The 26,128-nt window shown below is 41.0% G+C and overlaps 1 protein-coding gene across 1 annotated transcript in view; it reads right to left on the minus strand.

The window, feature by feature from the left end:
- Positions 1–14,510: 14,510 nt before the first annotated feature.
- FRMD3 (FERM domain containing 3) overlaps positions 14,511–26,128 on the minus strand; it is a 186,402-nt gene continuing 174,784 nt past the window's right edge. The window contains exon 14 of the mRNA XM_054178042.1: positions 14,511–16,459. Within this exon, the coding sequence (XP_054034017.1) occupies positions 15,864–16,459 (596 nt within the window). The 3' untranslated portion in view covers positions 14,511–15,863. The remainder of the gene's footprint in view (positions 16,460–26,128) is intronic.

Here is a 26,128-nt window from a genome sequence, read left to right on the forward strand (position 1 = left end):
CCTCTGTAACAATGAATTTCCCTCAATATGAAAGAAATTTAGCCATGTCTCTACATCCTTTTTTAAGAAGGGTAGAAAGGATGATCCCGGGAGCTACCAAACTGTCAGCCTCACCTCTGTGCCTGTAAGGTCATGGAACAGATCCTCCTAGAAGCTCTGATAAGGCACATGGAGGACAAGGATGTGATTTGAGACAGTAAGGGCAAGTCCTGCCTGACCAAACTTGTGGCTTTCTACAATGGAATGACTACATCAGAGAATGAGAGAAAGGCAATTGTTGCCTTCTATGTGAACTTCTGCAAGGGTTTTGATGTGGTTTCTGACAACATCCTTCTCTCTGAGTTGGAGAGGTAGTGGTTAGGTGGGTGAACATCTCAGTGAATAATTGGCTGGATAGTCATATCCAGAGGGTAGTGGTCCGTAGCTCAATATTGGGTAGAGATGGGCAACAAGCGGTTTCCCTCAGGGGTCTGCTATGGGACCAGTGCTGTTTAATATTTTCATAATTCTATGGACAGTGAGATTGAGTTCACCCTTAGCAAGTTTGCAGATGACACCAAGCTGAGTGGGGCAGCTGACATGACTGAGAGACAGTTTGGAGAAATGGGCCCAGGTGAACCTCACGAGGTTCAACAAGCCTAAGTGAAGGTTTCTGCACCTGGGTCAGACAATCCTCATTATCAGTACAGGCTGCAGGAGAATGCAATGGACAGCAGCCCTGTGGAAAAGGGCTTAGGGGTACTGATGGACAAAAAGCTGGACATTAGCCAACAATGTGCACTTGCAGCCCAGAAGGCAAATCACATCCTGGACTGCATCAAAAGAAGCATGGCCAGAAGAATGAGGTGATTCTGCCACTCTCCTCTGCTGTGGTGAGACCTCACCTGTAGTATTGTGTCCAGCTCTGGGGCCCTTCATACAAGAGGGACGAGGACCTGATAGAGAGGGTCCAAAGGAGAGCCACAAAGATGATCAGAGGACTTCAGCATCTCTGCTGTGAAGACAGGCTGAGAGAGTGGGGTTTGTTCAACTGAGAAAAGTGAAGGTTCTGGAGAGACTTTGTAGTGGCCTTCCAGTACCTGCAGGCAGCCTACAAAAAAGCTGTGGAGAGACTGTTTACAAAGGTCTGTAGGGCTAGGACAAGGGGCAATGGCCTCAAACTAGTGAAAAGCAGAATTAGATTGTACATTCAGAAAAAGTAATTTACAGTAAGGGTGGTAGAACACTGGAACAGGTTGCCCAGGGAGGTGGTAGAGGTCCCATCCCTGAAGACATTCAGAAATGTGAGGCTTGATGGGGCTTTGAGCAACCCAGTCTATTTGGGGATGTCTCTGTGGACTAGATGATCTCTAGAGTTTTCTTCCAAACCAGGGCATGCTACGATTCCATGATTCTATGATTCTCTTTCAGAGTGAAGTAATCATTTCATCATAGACACTAGTTATTTCTAAATATTCTAAACATTTTCAGTATTTGAGGTTTGTGTTGTTACTTTGTTAATTTAGGAAATAAGGCAATAAAATACACTACAAGCTAATCGATCACAATTCTAATGATAAGTAAAACAGGAGCAGTGAAGCACTTAAATTGACAACACATCTAAGACTAACTTCACATTTCCAAAGATCAAAGATCTGTTCTCCAAGGTACTCCAATTAATAAAAGTAATTCATTCAGGTGCTCATGACAAGCTCCTCCAAGGTAGAATTGATGGCAGATCAGGTTTCTCAAAATCTGAAGCTTCCACTAAGCATACAACCACTAAAGTGAAGCAACAGAGATAATAAAGAAATCAGGATAAACACCACTTATTCATTGACTTCTGTACCCACCCTGATCTTTATCTCTTGCTCAAGTAACTCACTGAAGCAGGCTGACTCATATTAAGCAAATGTGTCTGTCAGAATTCAAAAGTTGAATGATCTCTTTCCTCAGATTCAAGATAGGGTAGACTGACCTCACTACTGACACTGATCTTCCACCTCCTCCCCTTTGCTCATAGTGCACAGCTTCAAGTATCAAAGTTATTCTATCCAGTCTGTGCTCCAAAAAAGGATACTTGCATACCTGCTGGTCTCAGGTACAACATCCAAATCAGCAAAGTGTCTGGTGTGATTCCAACCACTCTGCACAGTGCATCTGGTTACAGCAAAGCTGACAGCTGAGGCACTGCAAGACTTTCAGGACAGTCAAAATAAAATGGCACCTACCGGTTAAACATGGAACAATGTCTCTAGTATTTATGGAGCAAATTAAATCTATAACAAAATAGGCAGCAAATTAAATTTGTAATAAATATCATAGAATTTTGTAAAATGCAGCAGTTGGCAATTGATGCCTACAGCCATACATAAGATATGTAAGTAAGATGAGGTAGAAGTGAAGAACTAGATCTTCATGTTTGAAAATTTAGAATAGAATACATAGAATACATAGAATAAACCAGGTTGGAAGAGACCTTCAAGATCATCACGTCCAACCCATCAACCAGTCCAACACCTCCCAAACAACTAACCCATGGCACCAAGCACCCCATCAAGCCTTCTCCTGAAAACCTCCAGTGATGGCGACTCCACCACCTCCCCAGGCAGCCCATTCCAATGGGCAATCACTCTCTCTGTATAGAACTTTTTCCTAACATCTAGCCTGAACCTCCCCTGGTGCAGCCTGAGACTGTGTCCTCTTGTTCTGGTACTGGCCACCTGGGAGAAAAGACCAACATCCGTCTGTCTACAACCTCCCTTCAGGTAGTTGTAGAGAGTAATAAGGTCACCCCTGAGTCTCCTCTTCTCCAGGCTAAGCAACCCCAGCTCCCTCAGCCTCTCCTCGTAGGGCTTATGTTCCAAACCCCTCACCAACTTTGTTGCTCTTCTCTGAACTCGTTCCAGCAAGTCAGCCTCCTTCCTAAACTGAGGGGCCCAGAACTGGACACAGTACTCGAGGTGAAAACTTACTTGAGGTTTTTATAAGAAAATATTTGTTATTTCACAGCCTATATTTCCTTCCCACATAGTTCTTTTCAGAGAAAAATACTTTAAATTCTCTGTACATATCAAGGGCTTTCTTCTAAATTTTTTTTTTCTGAATTCTCCAGCTGCTCTCTGCCCTCCACTTCTTTTTTAAATCACAAGATCAACAATAACTTCATGCATTTCTTTTAAACACTACCTTTGCAGCTGATAAATATTTGCTAGAGAAAGGAAAAACAACAAAAACACAGTTGACTCACAAGCTTAAATGGCACAGCAAGAAATGCTGCCAAGACTCTTGTGGGTTTGATAAAAATAAACCAAACAACTAATATTCACATATAATTTATAAATAATATGGACACAGAAATGACACCCAAGAACACAGAAACCAACTTTATCTTGCAAACACAGTGTTCTCAGAAACCTGATTTTCAAGTTTCCAGCCTGCAATAATTTTCAAACCAAGCCTCTTGCACATGCTCCTGCTTTACCTGCCTTCTCTAAGAGTAACTTTCAAATAGTCTTTTATTCTTTTTTTTCCTCCCCGAAATGATCTACAATCAAACCTTTCTGGTTCAGATCAAACTCTCCTAGTGAAAATCAAAAGTCTAATCTACATAGGCAATGAGGGGAAAAAAGATATCATAACAATGTCACGCTTTCAGACTTGGAGACAGGAGCTCAAAACTGTGCACTCGGTGTTAGTTCACATTGTATGGATTGCTACCTATCACTTTTCCTAGGGAAGGTTTCTATTATATCACCTCTAGGCTGTTTCGGGCAATAACATGACACTGAGACAATTTCTCCATAGAATTCAAGAAAGCAGATACATAAATTGATGCAAGTGATAATTTTCAGGTTTGACCATTTGGGGAAATACAGCTAGGGCACTTGCAATATCTATAAGAAGATCAAGAGGACTGACAGGAACTTTTCATGCCAAATTTTACAGTAGAAAACTCTGTTCCACCACAGTACTGCAAGACACTGAGCTGGACAGCTGCACTCCTTGAACTCCATCAACTCCGAGTCCACCCATCTTCATGGGTTGGCAGGAAGAAGTGACATTGGAGAGCTCTGGCATTATGTTCTCCTCAACTGGTGTACAAGCTTATTCCCAGATCAACAAAACTTGAAACATTCATGCCTAAAACTATAATTGTCTAATTCAAACCTATTAGGTAATATCTCTTTAGTATCATTTAAGAAAACAAGAGAGCAAACTATATTAAAAAAAAAAAAAAAAAGGCAAAACTAGCCCAAAACAACTATAAAAATGCCCCAACCAATACCAAAATCCAATTCCTACAAAAGCGTTTCTGTGCAAGACAACTTCTGATGGATTGATCTGTAGTTCCTCAAGAGGACACTCTTAAACCGTTGTTTGTTTTGTTGTGGTTTTGTTTTTGTTTTGTTTTTTCAAATAAGGACTGGAGCTTTACAAGTCTCTTTGTATCCTGTGGCAAAGAGAGATAACTGTTCCCAGAAGATACAGAAGGACAGTCCTTCATATTCACCAAATCTTGCCTAAGCTCAGAATTCAGGTAGTAGATATTCACAAAAGTTGTTCTCATACCAGCTTTAAAATTTTAGCTCAAATGACAGGTATCACTATTCATACAAACTGCTTAAGCTTTGGTTCTTAACAGCCTGTGGTGTTTTAGGTTGGGTGCCAGCCTCCTGATGCCGCTACACAGGCCACACCTGGGACGTCCCAAGGGGTGGGCCCAGCTCAGGGGGTGGTCACAGCAAACCAGGTATTCCATTCCTGTAATGCCCTGCTCCCCTATAATACATCAGTGCGGGGGTCTTCACTTCCTCTTTCTTCCCTCGCTGCTGCCTAGGTAAAATGGCATGAGCTGCCTCCCTTGGGCCTGCCCAGGCCCAAGGCTGGGTTGGGGGTGGAGAAAGAGCCCTGGGGGGATTTTGGGTGTACCCCCAGGTGGGGATGGGATGTTCTTGGGTATGTTCTGGGATCTCTCTGTTTTGTCATGGTGCTTGTGGGTCTCTGTAAAACTTTCATTGGTTTTTTTTTTGTTTTTCCATTTAAATCTTCCACCACTTTTCTAATCCGTTTGTCTGAGTCTTTTCTTTTGCCTGTGGTGGGAGAATTGGTCTCCCAAACCACGACACATCCCAAAAGCATGTGACATTTTGCACTTTAGTTGCAACATTGTCAGAAGTTTGTGATTTCCATATCTGTAAAGGTGTGGTACCAGTTACCCATGTACTTTGTCTTTAGTTGTTCAGAGCAGCTAGGCATGTTTAATCTCTTTTTAAACTCACTTAGGAAGTACATTTTTACAAATGTATAATTGGGTTCTTAAAATTAGTACTAGTATTTAAAGTATTGACATAACTACACCACCATCACCTACCATTATTTTACAGACATTTGGTGCAGGTTTTCTGGACAGAGCCAAGCAAGTATTTAGAATATGTAAACTTTACATTAAAAACACCTGAGCTGGTGTAACACAGTAATCAATTTGGAACAAAAGGAACATAAAATGTCTTGCATCCTTAAAAAACACTCTGGTGGAACAAGTGTTTACAACAAAGAGATGTAGAATCTTCTTCCATTTTGCTTATTATACGACTTGCAGTAAGTTCTGTGGCCTGAACAAAAACAAACCGCCCAAAAAGAAAAGAGCCAAACAAACAAAAGACCCACAACAAAAAAAAAAGAAAGTGTAATGAAAAAATATTTTCTTTATACATAGATCTTAACAATAAACTAAGTGGGAAAAAACAGTATTTAAGATAGCTGGTGATGCTGGTTATAGTTGGGATAAACATGTTTCACATTAAACTTCCTTTTAAATTTCTCATGAATTAGAATTATACATTGAAGTAGGCTGAGCAGGTCTTTAATGCTGTTACTCTACTGGGAAGGAAAGAAACCTCAAATTGTTACTTTAAGCCTCAGATTCAAAACTACACTTATAACTTTGACTTTCACCATAGCAGCAATTAAGTGGATGCAGGAAATCACATTTTTCTTGACCGATGTGGCAAGATTTAGCTCTGCTAAATCTTACTTAAGTCATAGAATTACAGTCATAGAATGCACTGAACTGTAAGGGACCTCTCAAGGTCATCTAATCCAACTTCCCTGCAGTAGTTACAGGCATTCCCAAATACACCAGGTTGCGCTTCAACAATGAGGCCTCCACCACCTCCCTGGACAGCACTGTCCCAGTCACCAGGGGCTTCATCTGGCTGCAAGGACCTTTTGAATTCTGTGAAGAGTGGCTTGGCAGGTACAGCCCTCTGAATTCTGGGATGCATCTCATCGGGTCGCATAGGCTTGTATATGTTCATGTTCCTTAGGTGGTCATAAACCCTGTCTTCAATTACAGTGGGAAGAATTTTGACCGGCTGGTCTTCATCTTGTGCTCTCCATTGTGTGGTCCTTCAACTTGATAGATATGAGGAGAGAGGCTGCCAGTGAAAAGGAAGGCAACAAAGTTATTGAGTGCCTTAGCCTTCTTTTCTGTTGTTACCATCTTGTTATTCTTGCTCATCATGTGGGTATGTTTTCCTTAACTTTCCTTTTCCGGTTGACATACCTGTAGAAGCTCTTCTTGTTATTCTTCCCATCTCTTCCCAAGCTCAACTCCAACTACCCAATGGCTTTCCTGGCTTCATTCCTACACAACCTGGAAGCATGTCCATACTATTAAAAAAAATACCTGTCCCTGCTTGAACTGTTTGTGAAGTTCTTACTTGCCATTTGACCAGCAAGTCATAAGTGTAAGTTGGAAGGGACCTCCAAAGATCAGGTAGAGCAAACCCCTGCAGTGAGCAGGGATATCCTCTAACAGATCATATTACCCAGAGCTCTGTCAAGCCTGACCTTGACTATCTCCAGGATGGGACCTCAACCACCTCCCTGTGCAATATGTTCTGGTGTTCCACTACCTCCATGCTGGGCTCTTCCCTTGTCTGATTTCTTGCATCTGGAGATAGAGAGCTCTTGTGCTGTAAGAAAACTCTCCTTAAAACCTAACATCTCTGTTCTGCTGCCTTGTCCCTGAATGCCATTTCCCAAGGGATCCTATTGACTATCTCCTTGAAGAGCTGGAATCACATCTGTTTGCTGATTTTTGATCACTCAATGTGGTACTATTAAAATAGGTTTTTTCACTTTATTAGCTCCTGTCTGATCTACTATAGCATTTCTAACAGGCTAAATGTACCATACTGTCCTCACATCCAGGAAGAATTTAGATAAAGAAAATACAAAGACACTCAAAAAAAAAAACAAAACCAAAAAAACACCCCAAAACCGCACAACAACCAGAGGTGCTGTGCATCTGAAGCATACCTAGATTGTGGCTTAAAATAATAAGAACACCATGGTTTTCCAATTTTCTTCTCTTTCTCTTTTGGTCTATATGAAAGCTGAACACCTAGGCAAATATAGCTGCAAACAGGATTACACTCCTTGCCTTGTGTATCTTTGCAGAAAGTCAGATCCCCATTATTAGTAGCCCTGTACATCAGGGAGGCTCTAGACCCCATGGAATTAGGGATTAAGGATGATCAGGTTGAGAGCCTGTGGGTGAGAATTAGAGGGAAGTCCAACAAGGCTGACATCCTGGTTGGAATCTGTTATAGACCACCCAAGTAGGATGAAGAGGTCGATGAATTATTTTATAGGCAGCTAGAGGCTGTCTCAAGATCACCAGACCTTGTTCTTATGGGTGACTTTAACCTGTCCGATATCTGCTGGGAACTTAACACAGCAGAGAGGAGGCAGTCTAGAACGTTCTTAGAATGCATGAAGGACAGCTTCTTATCCCAGCTGCTGAGTGAGCCTACCGGGGGTAAGGCTTCTCTTGAATGTGGCAGTTTTAAGCTATGCCTTTAAACTTTAGCTGCATATTTTGACCAGAAAAGTAGAATACATAGAATACATAGAATAAACCAGGTTGGAAGAGACCTTCAAGATCATCACATCCAACCCATCAACCAATCCAACACCACCTAAACAATTAACCCACAGCACCAAGCACCCCATCAAGTCTTCTCCTGAAAACCTCCAAAGAAAGTAGAAAAAACATAAATTATTCACTATCGGGTGTAAAAAGGAAAGCAAAAGATTATTCTGAACAAATTCATGGGATGGAAGCCTGGGGGTATAGGAACTGTACCGTTACAGTCTTTTACATTTCATGACAATTCCCATTCCTTTTCTTTTTTCTCTGGCTTGGCTATTCTGCGGGGGAGATATAACGCTTCTGGCTGGCCTCGAAGATGAGAACTAACATTCTTTCCTTTCATACTCCTCTTTTCTTCTGGTATGGGGATGGAAGGAGGTTGGGGAGGGGGGCGCTGCATGAGGGCAGAGTAGCAGCATCCCTGCTCTCTCTGGGGAAAATAGAGGGGTACCAGGGGGGCTTCCATGTTATTTGCTACTTTCAAATATCTGTATAATATTGTAAATATGTATATTTTGTACATATTCATTGCATTCTGTTGTAGAGTGTAGTTTTTACTTGTAAATACAGCTTTCGTTTGCTTCCAACTGAGTCAGTCATGCTAAGTTAATGTGATGGGAAACATCAACCCACCACATTGACCTTCTTTTTACAAACAGAGAAGGGCTGGTGGGAGATGTGGTGGTTGGAGGCTGTCTGGGGTCCAGTGACCCCGAGATAATTGAGTTTTCAATATGCAGTCAAGCTAAGAGGGGCAGCAACAAAACCTCCACTCTGGACTTCTGGAGGGCGGACTTCAGGTTACTTAAGGAACTAACTCTGTGGTTTGGAATCAGTATGGGATTTGGTATAAGAATGCTGATAATACACTGATGTTTTCAGTTGTTGCTAAGAAAGAAATCAATGACTTCTCAGCTTCCCACATTCTGGTGGTGTGCAGGTGACCCAGAAGCTGTGAGGGAGCATGGCCAGAGCGACAGACCCAAACTGGCCAACAGAATATTCCATATCATACAACATCATTCTCAGCATATAGATGACAGTCGGCTGGAAAGCTGGAATATCTCTTCCAGGACTGTGGTCTCAGGATTTTCTCTTTCAGGATCACTAGGTCACAACAGGCTGGACCTTGGTCAGCAGGTGGTGCACAACTGCATCGTGCATCACTCTTCTGTACCTTATTACCATTATTAGAATTATAAAGAACATTTTATTTTATTTCAATTACTATTTTTCTCTCAACCTCCAAGTCTCCTTACCTCTTCGCTTCCAGTTTTCTCCCCATTCCCCAGGGAAGGGAAGAGTGAGTGCGTGGCCATGAGGCATTTGGCTACTCTCTGTGTTTAAAACATGACAGTAACTTTTTCCTGCTAACTCTCATTGGATTCATGTCACTACATAGAAGGAAAAAACCCCACATCCCCTCAGCAAATTTCTCCTTTTGATTCCTAACATTTAAATGTAGGCTTAGGGAGCTGTGGTTGTTTAGTCTGGAGAAGGGGAGGCTCAGGGGAGACCTTATTGCTCTCTAAAACTATCTGAAAGGAGGTTGTAGCCAGGAAGGGGTTGGTCTTTTCTCCCAGGCAACCAGCACCAGAACAAGAGGACACAGTCTCAAGCTGTGCCAGGGCAAGTTTAGGCTCGAGATGAGGAGAAAGTTCTTCACAGAGTAATTGGCCAGTGGAATGTGCTGCTCAGGGAGGTGGTGGAGTCACCGTCCCTGGAGGTGTTCAAGAGGGTATTGGACATGACACTTGAAGCCATGGTTTAGTTTTGGACTCGATGATCCTCGAGGTCTCTTCCAACCTTGGTGATACTGTGATAGTTAGTCATGAGGTGTTGGGTGATAGGTTGGACTTGATAATCTCTGAGGTCTTTTCCAACCTTATTGATTCTATGATTCTATGATTTTCTGGTGTACATTTACAGTTGTGAAATATTTTAGCTAGATGTGAAGGCTGCTTTATTAATAGTTGGTAATAATTCCGTAATTTAAAATTTGCTGTATTCCTTTTTCTAACTTGTTATTTCATTATTACCACTACTTACTCACCCCCAACTGCCTCCCAGGGTGAAAATCTTGTTATTTTGGAGTTCTGTTGCTTGCTTTTTCCCAAATGCTCGTCTCAGTATCCTGAAGGTCCAGTAGTCAATATACAACATACAACCACAAATTCAGAGGTGTTCTCAGGAAGCAGACTAGACATCCACAGAGACATAATCTTTAAAACAGATGCTTTTGTACTTTATGAAGGTGCTGAGACTGATGGATCATAGTATAATTTGCAATAATTTGCCGCAATGCAAGTCACAAAAAGCCCTCGTTCAGTACAGAGTACTGAGGAATCAGTTGCACATGCTTTAAATTAAAATTTAAAAAGGCAAGAACAAAACTGAGAACTTTAATATGAGGCCCATTTTGTACATAACCAGGAGAATGAAAAGGAAATTGCTTTTTATTGCATTGCCAAAGATTTATCCTGCCCTTTTACTGACAAACGATGCTGCAGCTGCACTTTTGCATATGCCAGGATGGCTGGACTTCACAAGCAGCTTAAAGGGGGCTGTTGAGTACTTGCCAAATTCAGCTGCTGTTGGGATCTGTGGGGTGAGGCACAAGCCTTGCAGGCAAGCCCTGCTGTTGGCCTGGCTCAGCAGCCTCCCTGGTGCATTAGTGGGAAGACTCTGCATGTGCATATTAGAAAGCGCAGCCAGCCATTGCTGTGCAGGCAGGTTAGATTCCACCATATCTCAAAGCATTTTTGGTGCTGGGTGTTCAAGGGGCTACACAGGGTGAAGAGAAGCAGCAGAGAGCTGTAGATGGGTAGTGTTCATCAGACAGAGAGGCTGGACAAAGCCATGGGCTATGCTGAAGTTCAAAGCAGTGGTTAGGAGGGTTCATGCTGTCTATTAAACTTGCATGTTAGAGAAGGAAGAGGAAGAGAGGCTTAGGAAATGAGAAGCAGCTTTGTTTTTCATGGACTTCCATTGTCTAAACCAGAACAGCAAAGGGGACCTTGATCAGAAGGACAATATACATGAAAAAGGATGTCACAAGTGCATGGCTGGCAATAGAAATTTTTTTCCAGCTTTTGAGCTCACTTCTCACACAAACACACTAGCTATGATGTTGTAATGACAAAGCCACTGCTTACACATTATTCCTTCCGTGGTGTACCCATATCACCATGCTCTTTAGGAACACGCTTTATCTCATTTCTGATGTTACAAAATAACTCCTTGGGTAACCAATGTGTGGAGGAGAGAACAGGTAAGTAGGATATATGGGATCGAAACCAAGAGGTTTTCCATTCTCTTTTGTCTAGACATCTTTTCAGTAACGTATTCAATCAATATAGATAATTATTCTTCAGTCTAAGAAATATGACTTACTTCACTTTAATTTGTAGTCCATTTAGACCAATTAATCACTTCATACTTTGTAACTAGCCATTAGTAAGGTGGTATTTGTTGATCAGGGCATTGATTTAGTTTCTAGGGGCTATCTCACTTCTTTGAAGTATCTACCATTTTGTTAGCTCAGCAAACATGCACTGAAATGAAAAGCAAGCTAACATGGGAAAAGTCAGAATTAGATGAAGTAAGTTTTCATGGTTATGTTTTATTTTTATTTTCATAATCATTGTTCTTCATTGTAATGCAGAAGCACTGAGCTGTGGTTGGTTATGGTGGTAAAATTCCCATGATAGTTAAGGCACAGCTTTAAATCCCCACTCCATCATTAAACATCACTTCACAGGAACAGACAGCACCCATATTTTCTTGGAGAAAATGTAAAGGATAAGCTGTGAACCTTTGTAATAGTGTAAGACGGAATTGCTGCAGAAGTTCATCTGGCTGAGATGAACATCAAAACCTGCCTTAAAAGAAAGTAACTGCAAGCAAGTCAGCATCAAAATGTCTTAGCAGGTGTCTCGAGACCTTTTTTCCACAAACCAAAACAAACAACTGCAAGAAAGCTTAAAACAAATCCATGGAATTAAAAATAATTTCATTTGGAATGTAACAAACAAACATACACACAAAAAAACCCCACCACACACCCCCACCCCCCAAAAAAAACCAACCACCAAACAAACCCCAACAAACATAAAGTTGAGAAACATACCTTGATTTCCAGATGAAGTTTCTTGCTTTCTAGTACTTAAGATGTCTGATTTGGTCAACATGAATGTTGTCAAGTTGTAACAGTTATCTACAACCACCATCACCACTGATTAATGCAGTCTGATTTCTTCAAATGCACATTTGGCATGACATTTAGCTGAGGTGCAATTTTAGACAAATTCTGTGCGTCATTATTCTGGAAAAATGTGTGACACATGCCGACTTGTTGCCCTAGGTACATGTACTATTTTTATAAATTGTGGGAAGTACTTAGAATGAAAACAAAGTTGAGGAGGATATACTCTACTCTTAAGGCAGGAATACAATCCCATTTGAAGACACCATTATAATCTATACCATTTTAACTGAGCAGGTCTACCTATACTATATAGACCTTGACCTTTACATTCCAAATTACTAAGGAGCCCAACTTAGATTTTGACAGTTTCTATATAGTACAGACATGTCTGCATCTAAATGTTTCATGTGCACAAGAAGCAGTCTCGCTTTCTCTGGCTTGGCTCCCCAAGCCAGCTCCATTTCCTCTTATCAGGATGTTTCTTACTAGATACTCTTTGTGCTGTCTGAACTCCAAACAAACTTAATGTAAGCAAGCTTCATCCAAAAGCTGCTCAACTTTGTGTAACGCTGTAGTCAGATCTGCCTACCAAAAGGCTACATCTGTATGTCTACAGTCTAAAACCAGACTTCTCAACTTGTACTCTTGTGTGCAGCAACTTTATTGCAAGGCTAATTCAAGATTGTGACTAACTCTTACTAGTCACTAGGCAAACCATTAGACCCTTGGTAAGAGCATCTGAAAACATGTTAATAACATCTTAATTGAAAGCACTTTCTGAGTGTCTCTCTAGCTGACAAATAATTGTAAAAACATGCATGGAAAAATTCAAAGAGTCTTAAAAAATCTGCACTATATCATGTACCAACTAATTCTCAACAAAAAAAATTTAATTTATTAAGCAACTTTCACCACAAGAACTGTCACAACTGCAGAAAGTTTGTCTCCAGTGTATTTTTATTAGGGATTCCTGCCATCATATCAACATACAAAACAATCAGGATGTTGACATATAGAAATGTGAAATTCACTGTACAAAGATAAGGCTCAAGTTACAGGTATATTTTCCCCTTAGTCTCCATGAAATAAAACCACTTTTAATTCTTCCCAGAGTTGTGTTTATAAATGTTAGGCAAACCACAAAATAAATTTCAAGTACATAACATTTTACAATATAATCCAAGCACAGACAGAAATACACAATACTGTACCTACAGATGCTCCATAATCCAAGTCTGTCCTCCTTACCAAAAAAAATACCAGACTCCTACCCTCTCAGACTATGTCCAACCATATCCTTCTGTGTGTATTGTGTGGTCCTGGCCTTTCAGTTATAGGACTGCCATGACTTCTAGTTAAATTACTTTGACAGACTAGATAATATATGAACAGAAGGGAAGAATTTGGAAAGGCCAGGTCTGAATGTATGCACACAGTTAGTCAAGTCAGACACACACTTGCATTTAACCCTACACAAAACCTCACTGCACTGTACATTTTCTGAGATTATGTTCTCATGCAACTCAGATCCTTTCTTATAGAGTTAAATCAAGCATAAAAATACTACTGCTTCTGGAATGCTGTTAATTAAAGGGACAAGACTGAATTTAACATCTACTTCCCCCCCACCCCCTCCTGGCCCCTTATTTTTTTAAGTAATTATCATATTTCCATAGGAGCCTGTATGGAACCATGTCTTCATAGTCCAGCAGGACACCAACTTTCACAGCCTTCACCACTTTAAAAACCTTTTCTAACACCTTTGTTTAGAAACAATGCAAGTGATAATTCCCTTTTAAGGCCTAATGTCTACTTTAGTTTACTCTCCATTTCTGTTAGGCTGAATTATTATCATCTCATGAGAAAGGATTGTTTAGCTGCAAGTAGCACAGTAAGAAATACATATGAAGTAACTCATCAATAATTATTCTGGGGAAGAGAATGGAAAGGACAAACAAAGACAAGAGTAAAAAAGCAAGTATATAATTTAGCCTTCCATATTTGGGAAATGAATAGCAGCCCAAAAGTTTTGAAATGAGAAAAGGAACTCCTAAGCCCTGTAACTGTTTCGTCCTTAAAAAACAAACAAACTAAAACAAAACATAAAAACACCCAAGGAAGATAGAAGGAAAGGAGAAATCCTCTAAGGAAATTATCATTTTCAAACTAGACATTTGCAAAGGGCCTACATAAGAAAACCAAGCAAAACCAATTCTCTGATACCAAAACTAAAGGAACATAGTCACTATGAATTAAAGATATGGTTACAATGGGGTAAATGCATCTCAGACTCAAATATGTCTCCATAAATCTCAAAGCAGAAGAAAGTCTCGAAGTACTCTAGTTTCACACATCTGCACTAAGATCGGTGGGGTGAAAAAAAAACAAACCCAACCTTTCTCTTTTAAATACAACCTCTGTGGCACATTTGAAGGCCTTCAAATGTCCTCAACATTGACAAGATTTTACTTAAGTATAATCTCAAGCTATATTGGAGTGTCTTTAGATATAAGAATCCATGTTACATGAAACAGTATTAGATCATGTAACTGGGCTCATAGCAGCAGGGGAAGAGGTAAGTATGCTGCTGTATGTGCAAAGAAGCATATCAGTATGCACAGAAAATAGGTTGTCTTAGAGATTAGCAATAACGGGCACCAAGGATGAAGAGGCATCTCTTAAAGCATTCAAGCCTTTAACTATGAGTCAGTACAATGCTTTTATGTTAACTATACAGCCTAATGCCTTGCTTTGAAAAAGGAGTACATTTTTCTTCTCTACCATTTTTTAAAGTAGGACACTAACCTACTGGTTTAGCTAGTTTTGGTGGTTGGTTGGGAGCTTTTTTTTTTTCCTTTTTTTTTTTTTTTTTGCTACTTACTATTGTCTTCTTCCATGTTATGTACAATAATCTACATTTAGCCTGAAAACCCACTCTTTCAAAATATTCTTGCACTATCTTGTTGTGACTTTCTACATCTACTGACAATGTGTAAGACAGCCTGACAGGTTAAGAGAAAGGATTGTTACTTTCAGTTCTGCTCCCTTCCCCAAGCTTTGCAGCTGTGCCTTTCAGAAATTCACCTCCCCCCCAGGCCCTGTTAAACTTGAGTGAACTTTCCATCTGGTTCTGAAACCACAGTCCTCCTGTATTAAGCTCATTCTCCAGCCAGTAGCTTAAAAACAAAACATTGCTAAAACACTATACATGCCCTCGTGAAATATTCTTTACCAATTTGTACATTTAAATAACATCAGAAGTTGTCTTTTGCTAAAAATTTACCAAAATATTTTAAACACATACAAATGTAAAAACCCAAACAAACAAACAGAAAAACAAACAAACCAAAACCAAAAACCCAGCATAAACATTGCTTGTATAGGCATTGGTTAGAAGAGATTGCTGCACTAAGGAGTATATTCAAGAAAGTTTTTCTTTTAGTGTCAAGGATTGAAAGATTAAGGGCAATGAGACTTATTGTGACATCATCTTATATGATGTAATAAGTGAGCAGGAAGTCTGAAATGTAATTAAAGTAAAGATTCCTTTTGGTTTTTGAAAGGTGAACTAAAAGGGTAATTTAAGTCTTTAAAAGGAACTTAAGAGCCTGAAGAGTCTGTAATGAACTGGATATGAAGACCTCTACCAAATGATGGGCCCAGGGGCATTATGGAAAGCTGTCACTAAATGAAATTTTGAATATAGCCCTTAGCTGTATCGTATTTGTTTCAAATTTAAAAGCTGCCCAGCATGTCACGAATGAAGTTTATTTTGCAAGCAAACCACTGCCTCAGTGGGCAGTAATATTCAATGTGAAACTGCTGAAACTCTGGCGTCTGACGGATTTCATGGAGGAATGAGATTTGAAGATCCGACTCCAACAGAACAAGGAGAACAGGGAACACAAGTAACAACAGTCCAAGGCCTACAAGAAGAAGTCTGGAAAAACTCTTCAAAAAGGCATTCACCTTTATGTTCCCCATTACAAAGTCATAGCTCCACCTAAGCGCCCTCCGAGCTTCTTTCAGTTCTTCCTCCTCTGCAATCAAAAAGGCATTTTCATCTGCTTCGAGTTCCTCAAATGAATCTGTATCCTCTTTCTCATTCTCTACTCTTGGACAGCTATCAAAAAGCATGTCAATCTCGTCATCAACAGGAGTGGGCAGCAAGCTGGCACTTGGATTGTATGCCAGTTCTGAGATAGTTAAAGGTTCCTCTTTCATCTTCTCTTCTTGTTCAATCGCAAGGTCAACATTCTCCCCATTGTCCTTACTCAGGGAGCCTGAAGTCACAGGTACTGAAATCTCATCTTCCTTTGGCAGCTGGGTACCTGAAAAAAGGGGATGAAAATAGTGATCCTAAAATTCTGCCTTCTTTATGGCAAAACTTAGCCTTCCAATAGTATCTAACAGAGGTTGGAAAGAAGATTCTGCAATCATTTTGCATATTGAAACAGATCATACATAATTAGCAAACACTGGAAAGACTTTTTGAAAAGCTCCAGAGGAGGGCAACATCTTTCACAACATTCTAATACAGTGTCACAGTATCACAGTATATCAGAGGTTGGAAGGGACCTCAAGAGATAATTAGGTCCAATCCCCCTGCCAAAGGAGGATCACTTAGGGTAGTCCACACAGGAATGTGTCCAGGTGGTTTTTGAAGGTCTCCAGAGAAGGGGACTCCACAACCTCCCTGGACAGCCTGTTCCAGCGCTCCATCACCCTCACTGTAAAGAAGTTTCTCCTCATGTTGAGGTGAAATCTTCTATGCACAAGCTTGAACCTGTTATTTCTTATTACTGAGCACCACGGAAAAGAGCTTGGCCCCCTCCACTTGATTCTCACCCCTCAGATATTTATAGACATTGATGAGGGCCCCTCTCAGTCTTCTCTTCTGAAGACTAAACAGCCCTAAGGATCTCAGTCTCTCTTCATAAGGGAGATGCTCAAGTCCTTTAACCATCCTCATGTCCCTCTGCTGGATCCTCTCCAGCAGAACTCTCTCTTTCTTGAACTAGGGAGCCCACAACTGGATACAGTATTCCAGGTGTAGTCCCACCAAGGCCGAGTAGAGAGGTAGAAGAACTCTAGACCTGCTGGACACACCCTTCTTGATAAATCCTTGTGGCTCTCTTGGCCACAAGAGCACATTGTTGTTCCATGGAGAATTTGCTGTCCACCAGCACTCCAAGGTCTTTCTCCACAGAGCCGCTTTCCAGCAGGGCAACCCCTAACCTGTGCTGGTGCCTGCTGTTATTCCTCCCCAGGTGCAGTATTGATCCCTGAGGAACACCACTGGGCACAGGCCTCCAAGTTGACTCTGTGCCACTGATGACAACCCTCCAAACTGTTGTCAAGCCAGTTTGCAATCCATCTCACTGACTAGACGCCTATGCCACATCTCCTGAGCTTTTCTATGAGGATGTTATGGGAAACAATATCAAAAGCTTTACTGAAGTGAAAGTATATGACATCCACTGCTCTTTCCGCATCTACCCATTTGGTCATAATTTCATAGAAAGCTATCAGATTAGTCAGACAGGATCTCCCCTGGTAAATCCATGTTGGCTACTCCTGAAAAATGTCTGGTCTTCCATGTGGTTAGAGAAGACCTCCAGGATGAGCTCCTCCATCATCTTTCTGGGGGTGGAGGTGAGGATGACTGGTTAGATCTGCATAACTCTGTGTGAGGCAGCTGCTCTAATAAGAAAGCAACGCAAGACAGAAAACAGAACAGCTCATTTCCTGCCGGCAGTTCTGAGAGAAATTAATAACAAGTGCCTATGTGAAATGTGCTATTTAATGTCTACCAACAACAACCACCCACCTTTCTTGCTTTGAGTGAAAGTGGTAAGATAATACCTGAGATAATCTTTTCAATGTCATATTGTCTTAAAAATTTTTGTAATATATTATCATGACAAAATCACATTAGCAGTACAGAGGATAAAAGGAGAGGAAGGTTGAAACACAGTGAAAGGATTAGATATCATTGAAATGGAATTAATATACCTTACATTTTTAAAAGCTCACTCTCCTCATATCTCATTTTCTTCTAGTCATCTTTCTACTCTTCATACTCACAGTCACTTTTTTTCCTTCTCACTGAAATTTCTCTCTTCCCCTTACAGAGGAATCTTTGTTAGCCTTACTGGTACTGTTGTTTCTTGTGAGCCCACTCTCGGCCCAAGCTGAAAACCTCTCCCCTTTTTCAAGTTTAATACTAACAGCAGTAAGTCTGCAAAAAAAAATGTTTAGCCGTTTCACAGCTACATCAACACTGCATGAGTGTTGTTTGTCAGCTGCAGGAGTAGGAGAGATGAACACAGTGGTCAGGCAACACAATGGGGAAATGAGTTTGCAGTTTGACCCACATCCAGCAATCATTATTTTTATCACATGCCATCTATGTGCAGAAGGAACAGGCCATATACAGTATGATATGCAACAGTAATATATAGTAACAGTACTATTGTTTCATGACGTTAAGCATTTCCCCTTTCTGTACCAATGACTAACCCAAATGCAATATGAAAATAAGGACAAAGCAGGTAAAACCAACACAAGGTTACGTGAGTTGTTCAGCAGGTAACTCAGGAAATTCATGTTCAACTGCTGTTTGCAATTCAAAACAGCCCAATTCTTTAATTTTAGCAGAAGATCTCTGTAAAATTATAGCAAACTGACAGCATTTATTCTAGTTTTAGTGCAGTAAAGACTGAAGTCCCAAGACTGCAAACCAACATGGTACAAAACAAAATGCATTATTATACAAAAACCAAGTAAACAGAAAAGTCATTCATCTCCAGTGCTAATTACACTGGTTTCCAGTGTGAAGTAAAAAGGTCTGAGCAATTTCTATAAAAGTTTTCCATTAAAGAATGGCAAATACATATACATAATAAAAAATTTTTAAAGGCCCATTATCGTCATTCTGAGATGACAAAGTAACAAAGTATGACCCAAACCATGCTATAGAAATGCATCACTGCTCTGTAAACATATGATACAGCACAAACACTGAATATCAAAAATCCCATCATAAAGATATCTACAACAGATACACAACTTAGACACATTTTGGACCACAATTCTAAGCTACCATTTTAAACAGTAATTCAAATGTAATGGACCAGAATCCTGCAATGAATCTCACTATGAGATCAGAAGCCTTTTTACATTTTCTTCATGAGAATGTCAGCTTTTTTCCCCTAACATTATTAGGCCTAAGATTTGTAGATGCTAATCACTTTACTGAAATAATTAACTGGTTTTGAAACCTACTTTCCTTCTATTTCAGGTAGCAAAAGGATATTCTTAAGCTATTGGCTACTGATCATTAAACTAGCAATAGTCATTAACCACATTTCAGTGAAGCTGATAATACTTACCTTAGACTTTCTCACTCTCACAAATTTTGTATTTATTGGATGACAAAGTCTTAACAATCTCTACTTTCCAATACCAGATTTGTGCACTACCAGGCCACTCAGAAGACCCACCCTGATCCAGATACAGGCACATGATCACATTTCTGCCCAGAACCCAAAATATTCAGTATTTGCAAAAATTCAAAGTTAGCATGTCACAACTTTGCAAATTAAATTAAACAGATTGGTACTGCTCTTGTACTAGCAATCTTAGAGCTTGCTATGGCACTTCCTCATGGAAATACCTAGCATAGTTCCTGCTGTATGTGAGAGCACCTGAGAGCAGGCATAAAATTCTCCATGTGAGCCTGCAGCTCAGTTAGCAAGTTCTCCCAAAGTCAATAGGTTAAGTAGGGCACTTCTAAGTTACCCTAATTTATAAACTTGCCAAGAATGGGTGGGTGATGGCTTGTTAGAATCTGGTAACTTGTCAGTTATGTTACACTTATCACCAGCTAAGATGAAATGTCAGTAAATGCAACAAAATATACAACATATTGCAAATATTTCTAAAAGATACAAAGCATGATAGAAAACCCGTTTAAATCCTTGTTACATTAAATCATTCCTTGAACAAGTTAGCTTGCAATTCATCTGACAAAACAGCTTTCTGGATCCCCTTCTTAGTGCATGTTTTTATTTGCCATGTTATAGTGACTCAAAATCTCATCATTACAGAACACCATCCACCTTCTCCCTCAGTAGAGCACATTCCTCTTAATTTGTTCTTTTCCTGCTCTCTAGGGGCTAGGCCATGCCTCCAGATGAGGTTTTGTGTTCTGGCTAAATCAGTCAAAAAGACCATTTCTTCTCTCTCTCTTTTCAACCCTAAGCAAGAAAGTTTGTAAAACTAACCTCGGAAAATGACTGCTTTTCTTCCTGGGTGTGGGGGACTGTGATGAATCTGTGTTCCCATGAGAATCTGGAAAATCCCCTGGACTGAATGTTTAAGGGTGAGAAACTGAGAGATGAGATAGGAACCACCTGTGCTAGCTAATGAATAGAATATAATAGGATAGGATAGGATAGGATAGGATAGGATAGGATAGGATAGGATAGGATAGGATAGGATAGGATAGGATAGGATAGGATAGGATAGAATAAACCAGGTTGGAAGAGACCTTCAAGATCTTTGTGTCCAACCTATCATCCAACACCACCCTATCTATTAAACTATGCAACCAAGCATCCTGTCAAGCCTCGCCCTGAACACCCCCAGTGCTGGCGACCCCACCACCTGCTCAGGCAGCCCATTCCAATGGGCAATCACTCTCTCTGTGTAAAACTTCCTCCTAACATCCAGTCTAAACCTCCCCTGGTGCAGCCTGAGACTGTGTCCTCTTGTTCTGGTACTGGTTGCCTGGGAGAAGAGACCAACCTCTGCCTGACTACAACCCCCCCTTCAGGTAGTTGTAGAGAGCAATAAGGTCACCCCTGAGTATCCTCTTCTCCAGGTTAAGCAACCCCAGCAACCCCAGCTCCCTCAGTCTCTCCTCACAGGGCTTGTGTTCCAAGCCCCTCACCAACTTTGTTGCCCTTCTCTGGACACGCTCCAGCAAGTCAACATCCTTCCAAAACTGAGGGGCCCAGAACTGGACACAGGACTGGAGGTGCGGCCTAACCAGTGCAGTGTACAGGGGCAGAATGACCTCCTTGCTCCTGCTGGCCACACTGTTCTTGATGCAGGCCAGGATGCCATTGGCCCTCCTGGCTGCCTGGGCACACTGCAGGCTCATGTTCAGACTACCATCAACCAGCACCCCAAGGGTCCCCCTCCACCTGGCTGCTCTCAAGCCACTGTGACCCCAGCCTGTAGCACTGCATGGGGTTGTTGTGGCCAATGTGCAGAACCCGGCACTTGGATGTGTTAAATCTCATGCCGCTGGACTCTGCCCATCTGCCCAGCCTGTCGAGGTCCCTCTGCAGAGCTCTTCTACCCTCTAACAGATCAACTCCTGCCCCCAGCTTGGTGTCATCTGCAAATTTACTGGTGATGGACTCAATCCCCTTGTTCAGATCATCAATAAAGAATATTAAAGAGCGTGGGGCCCAGCACTGATCCCTGGAGAACACCCCTAGTGACTGGCTGCCAGCTGGATGTGGCACCATTCACCACCACTCTCTGGGCTCGGCCCTCCAGCCAGTTCCTAACCAAGCGCAGTGTGCTCCTGTCCAAGCCATGGGCTGACAGCTTGGCCAGGAGTTTGCTGTGGGGGACAGTGTCAAAGGCCTTGCTGAGGTCCAGGTAGACCACATCCACAGGCCTCTCCACATCCACCAGTCAGGTCACCTGATCATAGAAGGACGTCATGTTGGTGAAGCAGGACCTGCCCTTCCTAAATCCATGCTGGCTGGGCCTGGTCCCTTGGCCATCCTGGAAGTGCTGTGTGACTGCACTCAAGATGACCTGTTCCATAATCTTGCCTGGCACTGAGGTCAGGCTGACAGGCCTATAATTCCCTGGCTCATCCAAGCGGCCCTTCTTGTGGATGGGCACAATGTTGTCCAGCTTCTGGTCCTCTGGGATGTCTCCAGTGAGCCAGGACTGCTGAAAAATGATGGAGAGCAGCTTGGCCAGCACATCTGACAGCTCTCTCAGCACCCTAGGATGGATCCCATCTGGTCCCATGGACTTGGGGGGATCCAAGTGGCTAAGCAGATCACCAACTACCCCAGTCTGGAAGAGACGAAGACTATGCTGCTCCCTAACTCCTTCTGCCAGCTCTGCAGGCCAGCTGTCTGGAAGACATTCTGTCCTGCTAGAAAAAATTGAGGCAAAGAAGTTGTTAAGTAACTCTGCCTTCTCCTCATCCTTTGTTACAACGTTCCCCTCCATGTCCGTGGAGGTTGTCCTTGCCCTTCCTCTTGCTATTAATGTATTTATAGAAGGACTTTTTGTTGTCCTTCACAGCAGAGGCCAGTTTAAGCTCCAGTTGTGCTTTTGCCTCCCTAATTTTCTTCCTACAAGACCTAGCAACATCCTTAAACTTTTCATGGGTTGCCTCACCTTTCTTCCAAAGATGATACACCCTCTTTTTATCCCTTAGTTCTTTTAGAAGCTCATCACCCATCCAGGCTGGCCATCTGCCCTGGCGGCTCCTCTTCCGGCGCATTGGCACAGCCTATTCCTGTGCCTTCAAGAGTTCTTCCTTGAAGTATGTCCAACCCTCCTGGACCCCTTTGTTTTTAAGTGCTGTTTCCCAAGGAACTTTCTGAGTTAGTTCCTTGAGTAGCCTGAAGTCCGCCCTCCTGAAGTCCAGAGTGGAGGTCTTCTTGCTGCCCCTCTTAGCTTGACCAAATACTGAAAATTCAATTATCTCGTGGTCGCTGGCCCCTAAACAGCCTCCGACCACCACATCACCCACCAGCCCTTCCCTGTTGGTGAAGAGGAGGTCAAGCATAGCCTTACCCCTGGTAGGCTCACGCAGCACTAGCCAGTAAGAGTCGTAAGAAAAGCTTGTTAACCAATCCCATGCAGCAACATCATCAGTCAATCACATGCAGCCACACTGAGAGCAGAGATATAAATACAAGTTGCTCGAGGGGAGTCTTTGGTCTGGGTCTCTCTCTATACTCTGCTTACATTTTATTCTTGTTGCTTTGTTTGACCCCTGAACCCTACAGCGACATCTGGGTTAGTTTTTGATGTTTTTTTCCTTTCCAAACTGGCTTGTCAAATCTGTCATGAGTGCAGCTTATTACCAGGGATGGAGAAAAAGCAGGAGTGCTCTTTCCACAAGCACCTAGTCAGCATATCTGAATGGTTGAATTGGAATGTTTTCCTCTATAAATAATATGCAGGTATCTCCTCATTAGCTTAGTTTGATTACCTAGCTAATAAATCCTTGCCTCAACTACTCTGTCCTCTCCTTTCACAACCATTTTGTAAATTAATCACATTTCAGCACAGAAAGTGTTTTTTTCTGGTGGAGCTTATTGTTTACAAAAGTCTTTATACTAACAAATACAGTTGCGACAGGCAGCAAGAGGAGGATACACACTGGTTGAAACGAGGTACAATATATATGAACTCTAAGAGGTGAGAACTTGTTTGGGATGTTCTTTCTTGTTAACTTACTGTAACAGGAGGTAACACTGGATCATCTAATCATATATTGAGTCATTTGACAGTACACTCATGACATCTTAAAATATAAAAGGCAAAACTTTTAATTTCAGGATCCTAATATTAAGTATTTCCACAGATCTTTAGATACACAAGTGTTATAACTTGATTTTTCCAATGTGCTTTTCACTTTCATGTAATAGGAATAAGAGGTAAATTGAGTCAGTTACTTAGACACTGCAGCATGGATTAAAGCACTTAATTTTAATCTCCCAAATTTGTGAATCCCGGCCATAGGCTTCTCTGTACCTGCTTAGATGCAAGGTCAGTAATGTATCTTCATCATATTTCTCATCACAGAGAGGACAGCTGCAGCTACTGCAAAGAAAGGTCACCCCAACTGATCGATTCTTGAGCCTTCTCTCCTTCCCCAGAGTAAATTCCAGTGCACATAACACAAATAGTGAACATAAACGAGAAAAATCATAATAACTTTTATTAAAGATGTGGGTTTTTTTCTTACAAAAAAAAAAAGGAAAGTTCTGACTTTGTGATTAAGCTAGAAACAGAAGACAGCACAGGAGCATTTTCAGATCAGTGTTTTCTGAAGGGGTTGTATTAAATTTGGAATGTGCCACAGTTCTGAAGCAGTCTACTGTTTCATTCAAGTAAATTCCTTAACAAGAATTTTCAACTGGCTTACTTGTTGTTTAAACATAATAAATCAAAGAATGGCATTTTACACAAGACAAATACAAGTGTAAATAAACAATATTTTAATATAAAAATTTGAAACTTTAGAATGAAAATTGAAAATCTGGCACTTATCTGCCACTGTTGAAAGCTCATTCAAATGTAAAGCTGTTCCTTCACATTCCCTATGACACCACAACATTTCTCAACTCAAAGACTGAAGAAGCAATCAGCTGTTAACCATGGTTAATGCAACTCCACTGCCAGGTTTCAGTCACATTGCAATATCCAGATGACTATGTTGGGTTGCTCAGATTCTGATGATATCAAAACACACAAGTGTAACACCATTATGGTAGGTATCACTTACAACGCTTATGCATGCATAAGAGTATCAAAGTACTGAAATTCAGAAATAATGCTACAATAAAGTAAATTTTCTAGTGATATAAATTTAAGAAAGAAGCAACTTTTCATATTACTTATTTTTTGGATAGCCTTCAAGTGTTAATCATCTGAAGCAGTAAAACTGGGTTAAAAAAAACCCCACAAATCCTCAAAGTCTTCCAATGGAAAAAGATAACATAAAGCCTAAATCAAGCCTGAAGCCAATATTCTTTAATTACTCTATAACATTGCTGCAAATCCTTTGCTCCTATTAATACACAAAAACTTGCAGCTACCCTTTTAAGGCTGTAAGTTTGCATCATTTTGGCAGCCAGATTTTGAAAAAGTGTACTCTTTCTTTAGTAATGTATTCCTATTTTTTAGGAACGGTCAAAATTAATACTGTGTCTAGGTTTAAAGGACTATGACTTCAGTATTAAATTACACTTGAGAACAACTGTCTCCTCCCATTCTTCATTTTCCAGTTTTACCTGCAATTTACATTTCACAGATCAGATTTTTTTCATACACATTAGTGGAATATCAAGTAAATAAACTCAATTTTATTCCTTATACATGTATAGCAAAAATTTGCTGCACTGTCCTGGCAACTCGACAAGTGTTACAGAGTCTGACTGATCCCATTGATTCTAGCCAAATCTCAGTGGTTCTCTTCCACCAAATACCACAATTGTTCCACACTTCTAACTTGCCACAGCAGATAGGAACATGAACAGCTGACTAAAACATGAATTTACAGTGATTATCCATTGCAAACATGAACATACAAGAAGTGTGACATATATGTTGTCAGCTACTAGGGTTTCTGAAGGGGCCAAAACCAGCAGCTGAGGATTAGCAGGATGAAGAGCAGCTCCACCATTCTTAAGAGACTGCAGTTGCTAGAAATACGGCACTCCATAAAAATGTATCCTCTCCTTATGAAAAAAATCAGTTCACACATTGTCTGGTGGCTGAATATACTGCACACAGCTTCACTTATCAAACATGCAAACACAATTACACATCAGTAAAGGCTTTGCATAATGGAGAAAATAATAAGTATGAATATTTGCCTCTCTTAAACAGAGAACTGGAAACAGTCCAGAATGAACACTGCTGGGAATATTTCATATAGACATGTAAACAGGTAAGACTAGCCAGGCTGCAATTAAGATAGTTCTTTTCTCTCCCTTTTACTACTTCCTCTGAAAATAATGTGTAGACCTTTGCTTGTTTTCAGTGTGCTATGAATAGAATGGCCATTTAGAGGGAAGGGAGAGGGTGACTTTCTTACATGGGCAAAGTATATAGATGTCAAAAAGAAGATGGCAGGAAAAGGAAACAGAATCTAGAATTGTACTAAATTCAAATATCCCCTAGACAGGATCTTCACTAAAGGAGGACCTGCATCAGTGCCA

This window comes from Dryobates pubescens, chromosome Z (genome assembly GCF_014839835.1).
Source record: "Dryobates pubescens isolate bDryPub1 chromosome Z, bDryPub1.pri, whole genome shotgun sequence".
NCBI classification, from domain to species: Eukaryota; Metazoa; Chordata; class Aves; order Piciformes; family Picidae; genus Dryobates; species Dryobates pubescens.